Source organism: Malania oleifera, chromosome 5, assembly GCF_029873635.1.
Source record: "Malania oleifera isolate guangnan ecotype guangnan chromosome 5, ASM2987363v1, whole genome shotgun sequence".
NCBI classification, from domain to species: Eukaryota; Viridiplantae; Streptophyta; class Magnoliopsida; order Santalales; family Ximeniaceae; genus Malania; species Malania oleifera.
Genome location: NC_080421.1, coordinates 37,217,404 through 37,229,489, shown reverse-complemented (window position 1 = coordinate 37,229,489; position 12,086 = coordinate 37,217,404). Strand labels below are relative to the sequence as shown.

Below are 12,086 nucleotides of genomic sequence, written 5' to 3'. Positions count from 1 at the left end.
TTGGATGGAATTAATTATAAACTCACCAAGTATAAAGTCTACTAATTGTTAGTATTAGGTCACCTCTCCATCTGGGGGATTCACTACGGGACAATAGTTCTAGTGTTATGTGATGGTATACACTTACCTATGAATAATAATATTCTCATCATCTGAGTCACTCCTTTTGTTTATAGGACCAAAGCAAATTCAGCAGTTTAATTTTTCTTGGCATAGTCATTTGCCTAGATAGTAAAATTAATAGGTCCTCACTTGTCTACACAATGTTGAGTAATAGACGACTTTCCCATCAAGGCATATTTCTCACGGTGTACTAGGTTGCTGACAGATTCTTTAAAATAAAAATATTGGTAGAGGGAACCATATTCTTTTAATTGAATTAAAAGTTTATTATTGCTTATCATATTTTGTTATAACATGTGATTCTCAGTATTAAAATGGTTTTCAATCCCTTGGTTGTTATTCTCAAAGAAAACAAACTGGTTGGACCTAATTATATTGATTGGAAAAGGAACTTGGATATTATACTGACTGCAGAAGAGTACAAGTATGTGCTCATAGAGGTATGTCCACAGAAATCCGGTGAAGGGGCAATCGATGAGGAAACCTAGGCTTACTGGAAGTGGATTAAGGCTGATGGGATGGTGCGGTGTTACATTTTGGCATCCATGTCGAATGGTCTGCAACATCAGCATCAATCTATGCCTTCTGCCTATGATATAATGTAGAACCTCAAAGAAATGTTTGCGGTTGAGAAGTTCATGGACCACCCAATATGTATATCTCATTCACTAGTAGTTGAAACATGTTTAGCGGTGATATCTACTGATACCTGGTATGTAGATACGGGAGCCACTAATTATGTTTGCAATTTTTTGCAAGGGTTCTAGCAAACCCGCCAGCTAAGTGATGGGGAGATTTATGTATTTTTGGGAGATGACACGAGAGTGTCAGTAGTTGCAGTAGGAGATATTCACATTTCTTTTGGTAGTGATAGGATTTAATATTGAAAGACTCTCTTTATGTACCTTCCATTAGAAGGAATTTGATTTCAGTTTCTAAGTTGGTGGATAATGGATATTCTGTTTATTTTAATGACTAAGTTTTTATTAAGTTAAATAAATGTTTTATCTATTCTGGTACATTGGTGGATGGTCTTTATATTATTAATCATGCTTCTACTACTGTTCAACAAAATGAATTGAATAACACTAATAAACAACCTTGTAAGAGAAAGAAACCTTCTGAATTGAATCAAACTTATCTTTGGCACTTACGCCTAGGTTATATTAATATGAGACATATTCAAGGCTGGTTCAGAATGAGCCATTTGGTTCATTAGAAGTGGAGGTACTACCAGTCAATGAATCCTTCTTAGAAGGTAAGATGACCAAGCAGCCCTTTTCGGCCAAAGGCTATAGAGCAAAAGAAACATTAGAACTGGTTCACTCTGATTTGTGTGGCCCCATGAATATCCAGGCTAGAGGTGGCTTTGAGTATTTCGTTAATTTCATTGATGATTACTTAAGGTATGGGTATATTTATTTGATGTGTCATAAGTATGAATGCTTTGAAAAATTCAAGGTATTTAAGGCAAAAACGGAGAAGCGTCAGGGAAAATGTATCAAGACATTATGATGTGATCGTGGTGGTGAATACCTCTTAGGAGAATTTTTGGATGACTTATCAGAGGAAGAAATTGAATCCCAGTTGTTTGCAGTTGGTATGCCACAATAGAATGGTGTAGCAGAAAGAAGGAATATGACTCTTATGGATATAGTCAGATCTATGATGAGTTATTCAAATTTGCCTAATTCGTTTTGGGGGCACGTACTAGAAACAACAACCTATATTCTGAACTTGGTCCCATTTAAGTTAGTACCTACTACACCTACAGAATTGTGGATTGGGCACAAACCTAGTTTGCAGCATGTTCGATTATAGGGTAGTCCAGCACACATGTTAAATAGGAAAGCAGATAAGTTGGAATCAAGGACAAATGCCTGTTTATTTGTTGGCTACCCTAGAGGAAGAAAAGGTTGTTTATTTTATTATCCTAAGGATCATAAGGTCATTGTTAGCGCCAATGCTCGATTCTTAAAAGAGGACTATGTAATGAACCACATACCCAGAAGTAGGATATTTTTAGAAGAGTTGAGAGGAGATATACCAACTATACTGATAGTGCAAGAAGAACCACTATAAGACATAGTTATTGAAATCCCATTACCTCATCGTAGTGGGAGGAATGTTGTAACTCGAGATGAGTCTAACCCATTACGTGCAGCTACCATCAATACGTCGGTTGTACAACTAGGGAAGAATGATGGTGCACAAGGATCAGGATCAACAAAGCAAAATGTTCCTCGTTGTAGTGGAAGGGTTGTATGCTAGCCTGATCGGTATATGTTCTTGGGAGAGTCTAATGACAGGATCCTTGATGAACTGGATACCGATTCCGGTAACTATTGTGAAGCACTTCAAGATAAAGATGCAGAACTTTGGCTGAAGGCTATGAAATCAGAGATGGAGTCTATGTACTCTAATCAAGTCTGGGATCTTGTAGAGCCACCTGAAGGGATAAAACCCATCGGATGCAAGTGGATCTAGAAGAAGAAGAGAGGAGTAGACGGAAAGGTGCAAACCTTCAAGGCTAGGCTTGTTGCAAAAGGGTTTACTCAGAAAGAGGGAATCGACTATAAGGAAACTTCCTCGCCTGTAGCCATGCTAAAGTTTATCTGGATTCTCTTCTCCATTACAGCTCATTTCAATTATGAAATTTGGCAAATGGATGTCAAGACAACTTTCCTTAATGGAAGTCTTGATGAGTGCCTCTGTATGGTGCAACTAGATGGTTTTGCAACAGTAGGCCAATAGCACATGTTGTACAAGCTTAAGAAGTCCATTTATGGACTTAAGCAGACGATTAGGTCTTGGAACATCCATTTGGTCAAGCCATTAAATCTTATGGTTTTGATCAATGCCTTGATGAGTCATGTGTATACAAAAATCATGATGGAAATGTGGTGGTATTCTTGGTGACATATGTGGATGATATCTTACTCATTGGAAACAATGTGGAGGTATTGTCTTAGGTTAAGGTATGGTTACTAGGAAAGTTCGACATGAAGGACTTAGGAGAAGCCAGTCACATCCTTGGGATCAAGCTTTTGCAAGATCGCAAGCAAATGATGTTGGGCTTATCACAAGCTACTTATATCAATATGGTTCTTACCCGTTTTAGCATGCAAGATTCCAAGAAAGGGTTACTCCCTTTTAGAGATGGAATCTCTCTATCCAAGGATCAGTGTCCTAAAACACCAATTGAGGTAGAGAACATAAAGGTAGTTCCATATGCATCGCATTAGGAATCTCATGTATGTTATGTTTTGCACTAGATTTGACATCTGTTTTGCCATAGACATGGTCAGCAGATATCAGTCTAACCCAGGGCGGGAACATTGGACTGCAGTAAAACATATAATCAAGTACCTGAAAAGGACTAGGGATTATGTGTTGGTTTATCAGGCAAATACTCTAGTACCCATTGGGTACACAGACTCAAATTTTCAGTCAAATAAGGATTCCAGAAAATTAACCTCAGGAAATGTGTTTACCCTAGGAGGTGGAGCCATTAGTTGGGGGAGTATCAATCAATCATGTGTTTCTAATTCCACTATGGAGGCCAAATATGTGGCATCCTCAATGAGACCCTTTGGCTTAGGAACTTTCTATTGGATCTAGGAGTGGTGCCTTCGGTATAATCGCCTATTACCCTTTACTGTGATAATAACGGGGCAATTGCTAACTTAAAGGAACCCAGGAGCCACAAGAGGCAAAACACATTGAGCATAAGTATCACCTGATACGAGATATCGTACAGAGAGGTGATGTGATGGTGACCAAGATTGCACCGACAAACAACCTGTGTTAGCTTTGGTGTATTCCCAAGAGGGGGGTGAATTGGGTATTTAAGAATTATCACCTAGGTCAATCAGTTTAACAGCAGTATTACTCAACCTAGGGTTTGTCTATGCAATTATAAACCCAATCATTCACAATAGTAAAATATAAACATTCATATGTTGGGATTTGAAATGAGAAAATTAAAAGCACGCACAAGAAATGTTATCGGGGTTCGGCCAATTGTGCCTACGTCCCCACTTATAGCTCGCAAGCCCAAGGATTCTACTAATGCTCACTTAATAGGTGGAGCACCACCGATTACAACCAAGTCAATTAGCACAGGATTGACCTCAACCTTTACAAATTCTCCTTGTGGGGCGGAGAGGGCTCTAGGTCAAATTCATAAGGCTGACCCCAACCTGATCCTTCCGGACTACATCAAGCCCCCTCAGGCCACGCCTGGAATACAATAGTATCTTTCACACCGATTCAATGATTATGATTTCATGTAAAGCAGATATGTACCCAATATAAGCACAATCACATACACATCAACAATATAGGTAATGTAAGCTCAATGATGTGTATTTTTGTGCAAGTAACATTCAACAAGATATGATCACAATAATGTTCAAGAGTGTTCTAAACAAGCAATATCTTGGAATTTAAGCAAAACACATTTCAATAGAACATCAATATTGCAAAGATATCAATCAGATATTCAAACTAGTTCAAGAAGATTTTCTTCAATAGAATAACCACACTATTAGTTTGAAAATATTTTGCTTATTGAAAATATTTTGCACAACAAAAATCAAAGCTATGAGACACTTGCAATAACAATGCAAATATCCTAAGCTTGCTAGTTTATCACAACACAGGATTTATAATCTTGAAATATGTGGGATAAACCTATGCTAAACTCCCCAAAAATAATATCACAATCAAACACACAAATGAGAGTTTCTAGCAAAATTTAGCAATCATAAGCACTCTAAATATGCTTTCACAATCTCAGAATGTATCAAGGGAATAGAAATTTGAGAGTATTTAGACAAAGACTGTATTTTAAGAAGAGAGGATTTTTAGCTAATGAAATTGCTAATTGTTGCTAATCTTTGCAAATGAGCCAATATTTATAGGCAGAGGTAAAATTATAACCATTTGGGACTTGTTGGGAATTATTAGAAAAGATTCAAAATGTTTAAACACGCTTAACCCAACTTAACCTAATTTTACTGCAGTTAAAATAATTTTAACTGCCTAAGGTTCGAGTGGCTGAACTGTTGTTCGGTCGCCCAAACAGACACAATTTCAAAAGTCATTTAAATAAGTTTGGTCGCCTATGTCATGCTTCCGAAACCTAAACAAAAGTCAGTAGCCTCTATTCGTAAATTCGGGTGCTCGGTCATAGGTTCGGTGGCCCAAACTCGTGTGTTTGGTTGCTTGAGACTTAGTTTGAACTATATAGCTTGGTCGCCTAAGTTGGTGGAATGTTCCTTTCGAAGGGTTTAGGTGCTCAAGGACAGTATGCATGAAATAGTTCGGTCGCCCAAGAACCTAAGTCAACTGTTGACTTCTCAACAGTTCGGACGCCTAAGGAGTTTTAAACTTCTGGGGTTTGGTCGCCCAAGTTCCCTCAAATTCCTTAATATTTTTCAATTTTAAGTGTATTTTTAACACTCCTGTATTTTGTATGATATATGTGAGAGTGTTGGGACCTAGAGTCATACTATGGTCTTACTGAGGTCGTTTTGAGATGGTCCCAAGAATCCAGCGTCGGTTGACCGAAGGATGCCCTAAGGTTATTAGGTCCTTATGGTTAATCTACGATCATTTTGATCTTACAAAACCTACATGCATGACATGCAGAGATTATTACAGACTGATATAAATTATTATAGGCCCAAATATAAAATAAAACATAAAGATACAACTAGAAATAGACATCGGTCTTCATGTGCTGCTTTCATGTGCCATTACTTGATATGCTAAAATGAACCTACACATACACTTGAAAGCCATCAAATACCTGAGCATTTGTCATTATCAAAACCAGACCCATTTACAAAGAGCTTACCAGCTATTACTTTTGAGAGTCATGTAGAGAGAATGAGAGTGAGATGTATGACAAAATGGCTTCGTGTATAAGTGGGAGATTGTTAGAGATTTATACTGAAAGACATGCTTTATGTAATCAGTTTTATTATTTATTAGTAACTTCAGTTATTCCATTTTAATGAGAATCTTTGTGAGCAATGTTTGCATGACATTATCTATTTAATTATTATGAATATGTGTCTTTTATTCTATATAGTAGGTGATCTAGTATGTAGAGTACGACTTACATATAGAAGATTAGATCATCAATTCTTATAGAATATAGGTTTATTTTTTATAGTCTTTAAATGGAATTGGACACCCCATTGGTAGGACTGTAGTACAAGGTTTTAATAGGTTGATCTGCCTTGACTATGGGGAATGGTATAGTTCCCACTCCTTGTTCTAGTACACTTTGTGTATATTGAACATGACTGTATTGAGGTAATTGTTTTTATACTAACTATATAAAACACTTAATACCTCATGATTATTATGAGCACTGATGTTGTTAATCTTGATATGTTCATTGGACACTCATAGAAGAGTAAGATTCTTTATGGGTCAATAAACTCAGTGAGTTGGGTAATGACATTAAGTGTATGGTGAACATTAATTATTGATGGAATCCACATCTTGGTAACGAGATTGATTGATGATACCCTTGGAGGAAGCTTATAAGTTTTGATTGTGTCAAACTCTGCAAGTGGATTTTGAATCTAACACATCAAATAAGTTAAGTAGAAGGTCTCAATGAATTAATATGTCAATTAATTAAATTGTCAGTAATTTAATTTAATTGACGGGTATCTGTAATTTTTACATGGGAAGATAAATAACCATTTAATAATAGGAGCTCAAAATTTCTAATAAATAAGCAATTATAATTCTTTAGTGGTATGAATTGTAATTAACATAATTAACGATTAATTCAGGTCGGATTAGGAATTCTTAATTACGTTGGAAGCTCTAGTCATATTTGCCTAGAGGTCCCTGCTATAGCCTAGATACACGTGCTCCATTTAGCGGCGAGGGTGAGATGAAAATGCACACATAGAGGCAGACATCTTCGGGAGAAGCAAACCCTAGCCACTGCTGATGAGCCCACTCTCTGAGGAGCAAGGCGTGTTAGAGGAATATTGTAGAAGATCCTTGGTCGTCATCAAGAGTTATTCTTTGATCTCGTGGATCCACGAGTTCCTCTTCGTGCTTGCAGATTCGAGATAAAATTAGAGAGATCTCATAGGTATGATCCTAATCACGAAATTAGGATTCGCAAGATCGAATTTTTGTTTAATCTGGGTATGCAAGATTGTTTTTTTTTTTTTTGGTTATCCGTATGCACTACAACCAGATCTTAGGGCTATTCTGCAGCAGGCCCCTTCAATAATAACGGTTATTTACTCTGCCAAATGTCGCAGTACTATCACAATTAATTACGATAGGTGGCATTGGTTTTTATAACATATCTCTTAACCAACTTGCTTCTTCACTAGCTGATGCTAAATCATTAAGCTTAGCTTTCATAGTTGAGTTAACAATTATTGCTTTTTTTTAGATTTCCAGCAAATACAACTATTACCTAAAGTAAAAATATAACCAATGGTAGAGAGAGAATCACTTGACAAAGTATTCCAATCAGCATCACAAAAACCTTCAAGCACAACATGATACTTAGTAAAAAATAAGCAATAATTTTTTGGTACCAAATAAATATTTCATTACACGTTCAAAAGCATTCCAATGTTCTTTACCTGGTTTGCTAAAAAATCTACTAAGTACTCCTACTGCATATACAATGTCAGGTCTAATTAAATCAGTTGCATACCTCAGGCTACCAATAATGCTATTATATTCCTCTTAATTAACCACTCCATTTTCATTCTTAACAAGAAATAAGTGATTACTTGAATCAAAAGGAGTAGTGACATGCTTGCAAATATTATAGCCATATTTATTCAAAAAAGTTTCAATGTAATGTGACTGATCAAGAAATATACCATCGCACGATCTTGTAATTTCCATGCCTAAAATAATATTAGCCTCACTTGAATCTTTCATCTCAATTTTTTTTTTTTTTTTTAGCATAGTTTTCGATTCCTTAAAAGGAGTGTACACCTTAAACTAAGATTTATCATAACAAACATGTCTATTCACACCTGAGTCTACTTACCGCCCCTCAATACTATGGACCATATTTATATTAGTAAGTATCATCGCAAATGGTCCCTCAACTATATTAGCTTGAAGAATATGTCCACATTTTTAAAATTTGGAAACTCAGGCAATATGCCCACTTATGCCACAAACATAACAAACATGATTGTTTTTTTATTTTTTTATTACGCACCGGGTTTTCCCGTGTCCATTTTACGGTCCATGTGACTAATCCCGCGCCCCTTGAAGCCGACCTCACAGTTCCAAAGGGAGGTAAATTTTAGGAATTTAGGGGCGGAAACGAACTCAGGAGAGTTTGAATACCTGACCTCGTGAGAGACACTCCCGTAACTTGCACTATCACCTGAATCACACCTTGGGGGTACATGATTATTTTTCTTGTTATGATTGTAAGAGGGTCCTTGGTTCAAATTCTTTTGATTAGGGTTGGCCCTATTCATTTTGTGAGGTCTGCTGTTATTTTTCATATTTCTCCTCTTTTGTTTTAATTGAGGGTTTTTAGGAAAAGGACCTTTAGGCAAAGTATTATATTTGGAAGCAATTAAATTTACCTTTTTGGTATTATTGTTATTGGTATTACCATTTTCTTGTAGAATTGCATCTTGTCCTTTTACCTCCTCCTCTACATGAATTTGAGTGATTAAAGCTTCAAGAGACATATCTTTCTGTTTGTGGTGCATGCTCTTCTAGATTTGTCTCCAAGATGGTGATAACTTGTCAATAATTCTAGCCACAATGAGATTGTCTCCATATATTGAATTTCCTTAAAATTGTTAGTAAATTTAATAAAATAAAAATAATAAAATTTTAAAATTAAATTCAAATAAAAATAAAAATATAAACATGATTCACAAATAGGCTGATGCACGAATATCTCGCTCTTTTTGAAGATATTGATGCCCCTTGCGGTTTTTTGACTTAACTCACGAACTGGTATAGCAGAACCCCTCAAGACTTGTCTCGCTCATGATACAACGACCCGATTTGACTTGTATGATTCTCTCCAATTCTGCACAAACAGAAGAGTCCAAAGCTCTACAAAAAAATACCTTTTTATTTATTTATCAAACTCTTTAGACTCAAAAGAAAGATGTTATGATGAGAATAAAGAAAAAAGATTGGTATTCATTCTCCATGTACTTAATAAATAAGATATGTATATATTAAATAGATACAAACCTAGATTCAAATACATTCATATAATTAATCATATGCATTTATGAAATACATGAATGAATGATCTAATTAAATATGGATACATAACCCAATCTGATATACATACTCTTTTCCAAGATAATAAATAAAATAACAATATTAAAATACTCACACACCAGTTACAGACTATGATAAATTACTTTATCATTACTCAGTTCACCTGCCTTTTTCTCGCACAACAAAGCAGCGGAGAATGAAAAGAAACAAACCTAAAAATTGCTCCCAATTTCTTCAAATCCAGAGAATGTACACAATGCACAGGACACTTGAAAGAGACTACTACGGCAGTTACAAATAAGAACCAGAAAAAATAAATAAAAGCAAGAAAATAATATAAAATAAAAGAAACGAGAACAAAAACTTGAAATGAAGATGGGGGCCTTGTGGCATTGGGCTAATTGGGAACTGCTCTATAACAGAACTTAAAAGTCATGGGCTGTCCTGTAAGAAGAATCCTCCACCTCCACCTCCACCTAGGCATCTTCATCATCCTCTTGCTCACCTGAAATCTCCTCCAAGGATCTTCCATTGGGTTCAGGTACCAAGAAAGTGAACAACATGCCCAACAAGTTGACCACCCCCAACACAATTAGTGAATTTCTCACCCCAATTCCTGCAGGGTACCCAGCATCCGCCTTGGCCTTGTCCTGGTTCTGTGCCAAGTACAAGAACCCAAATGCGCCCACCATTGCCCCGGCCTTCCCGGACGCCGCAGATATCCCATGGCAAGTGGAACGCAGCCTCGCTGGGAAAATCTCCGCAGGCACCACAAATGTTGTGGCATTGGGCCCAAAGTTCGCGAAGAAGAAAGTCAGTGAATACATGATCACAAACCCAATTCTGTTTTCCTTGTGAGTCCAGTGATCATAGGGAATTGCCAGTGCAAACATGAACACCGTCATGAAGAAGAATCCCATCAACTGGATGACAAACCTTCCAATTTTGTCTATTAAAGCAACCGTAAACCAGTAACCAGGGACAGTACTGCACAGAGCGATAAGGGTCTGTGCCCTTGCAATTCTGTAAACCTCCTCAATCGCATTCATCGTGCTCGCCGAAGGGATCCATCCAATTGCGCTGAAAATGTCCTTCTGGAACAGGTTTTGACTGTAAAATGCAATGTCCAGCAAGAACCAGGTGCTTGTAGTTCCCAGAAAGTGCAGGCCATGGCGGCAAAGAAACTTCTTGGACAACAATCCGTAGGATTTCTTGTGGGCCGCATTCTCCACCTTCTGGGGCTCTGCCTCAATGTCCACCTGCAAAACCTTCGACATATCCGCGGCAGCTTGCTTTGCGTTCTTGGCGACGAGGGCGGTGTACCGAGCAGTTTCGGGCATCTTCATCCGCCAGTAGTAAGTGAGCGCAGCCGGGAGGGCTCCCACCATCAGAATTATGCGCCAAACATAGTCCGCCTGCGGGACGGTGGACGCTGCCGCATTGACCTCATAAGCCGGCGCAGGGAACCAGGCCTTAAACGCAGCTGAGATCAAAATGGCGAACACACCACCAGCCATAATCCCAAAACCTTGCATCGCAAAGACCGCGGCAATGAACGCCCCGCGAGTTTTCTTGTTGGCGTACTCCGACATGATGGTGGCGGAGAGAGGGTAGTCGCCGCCGATGCCAAATCCGAGCCAGAAGCGGAAGAAGCAGAGGGTGGCCATCACGGTTTTGGGATCTCTTCCGAAGGAGAGACCAGAGGCGACGGAGCATATCACCATGAGCATAAGGGTCATGCCGTAAACCTTCTTTCGTCCCAGTTTGTCACCGAGCCACCCAAAGAAGAGCTGCCCCGAGAGGGTACCGCAGAAGGCGACGCCGTTGACGGCGGCGGACACATTGGGAGGCAGGATGCCGGGTTTGGCCTCGCCGTCGACGTGGTAATAGATGCGACCCAGCAGTTTGGTGACGAGGGAAATGCAGAAGAGGTCGTAGGCGTCGGTAAAGAAGCCCATGCCGGCGATCACAATCGCTGTGAAATGGTACCATTGGGTTTTAGCGACGTCCAGGGCATTCAGCACCTGTAATTGTTCCTTGCCCATTGTGTTTGGGAATTGGTATTGTATGATCTTCCTCACGTACAATCCCTCTTCCTCTTCCTCTTCCTCTTCCTCGATCTGCTCTCGTCTTTCTTGCTGGCTTTCCTTCGATATATATACCTGGAGCCCATATGACCGTCCGTGTCCCCCTTTTTTTTTTTGTTTCCTATCCAGCCGGTTAGGGCTAGCCATTGGAATTAAAGGAAATTGGTCAACGATTTTCTATTTTTTTAATAAAATTTTAAAAAATTTTAAAAAATAATAAAAAATTAAATAGTATAATTATATTTTAGGATAATTATAAATAGTTATAGATGTCTTTTGAATAATTATGAGTAATTAGAGGAATAAATTTGACAAAGTTATGGGTTGTTAAAGGAGTATTTTGAAATAATCATTGTTAGTTATAAGGATAAATTTGACATTTTTGACGATGAGATAGTGAATCTCCTTTATAATAATATTATTATTATTATTATAGATTATAGATTATAGATATGAATTATGTAACAACCGTTTGGTATTCAAGTTCAAAATTATACTAAAAACCAACTAGTTAATATTTATAAAAATAAAATAAATTAAAATTATAATAAAAAAATTAATTTTCATTTTTAAAAAAAATTAAAAAATCAGCCTATACTTTGC

At 37.7% G+C, this 12,086-nt stretch overlaps 1 protein-coding gene across 1 annotated transcript; it reads right to left on the bottom strand.

The window, feature by feature from the left end:
• Positions 1 to 9,872: 9,872 nt before the first annotated feature.
• On the bottom strand, positions 9,873 to 11,441 carry LOC131156159 (inorganic phosphate transporter 1-4). The gene has a single exon (XM_058109619.1). The coding sequence runs from the start codon at positions 11,439 to 11,441 to the stop codon at positions 9,873 to 9,875; it is 1,569 nt and encodes a 522-aa protein (XP_057965602.1).
• Between the last annotated feature and the right edge of the window lie 645 nt (positions 11,442 to 12,086).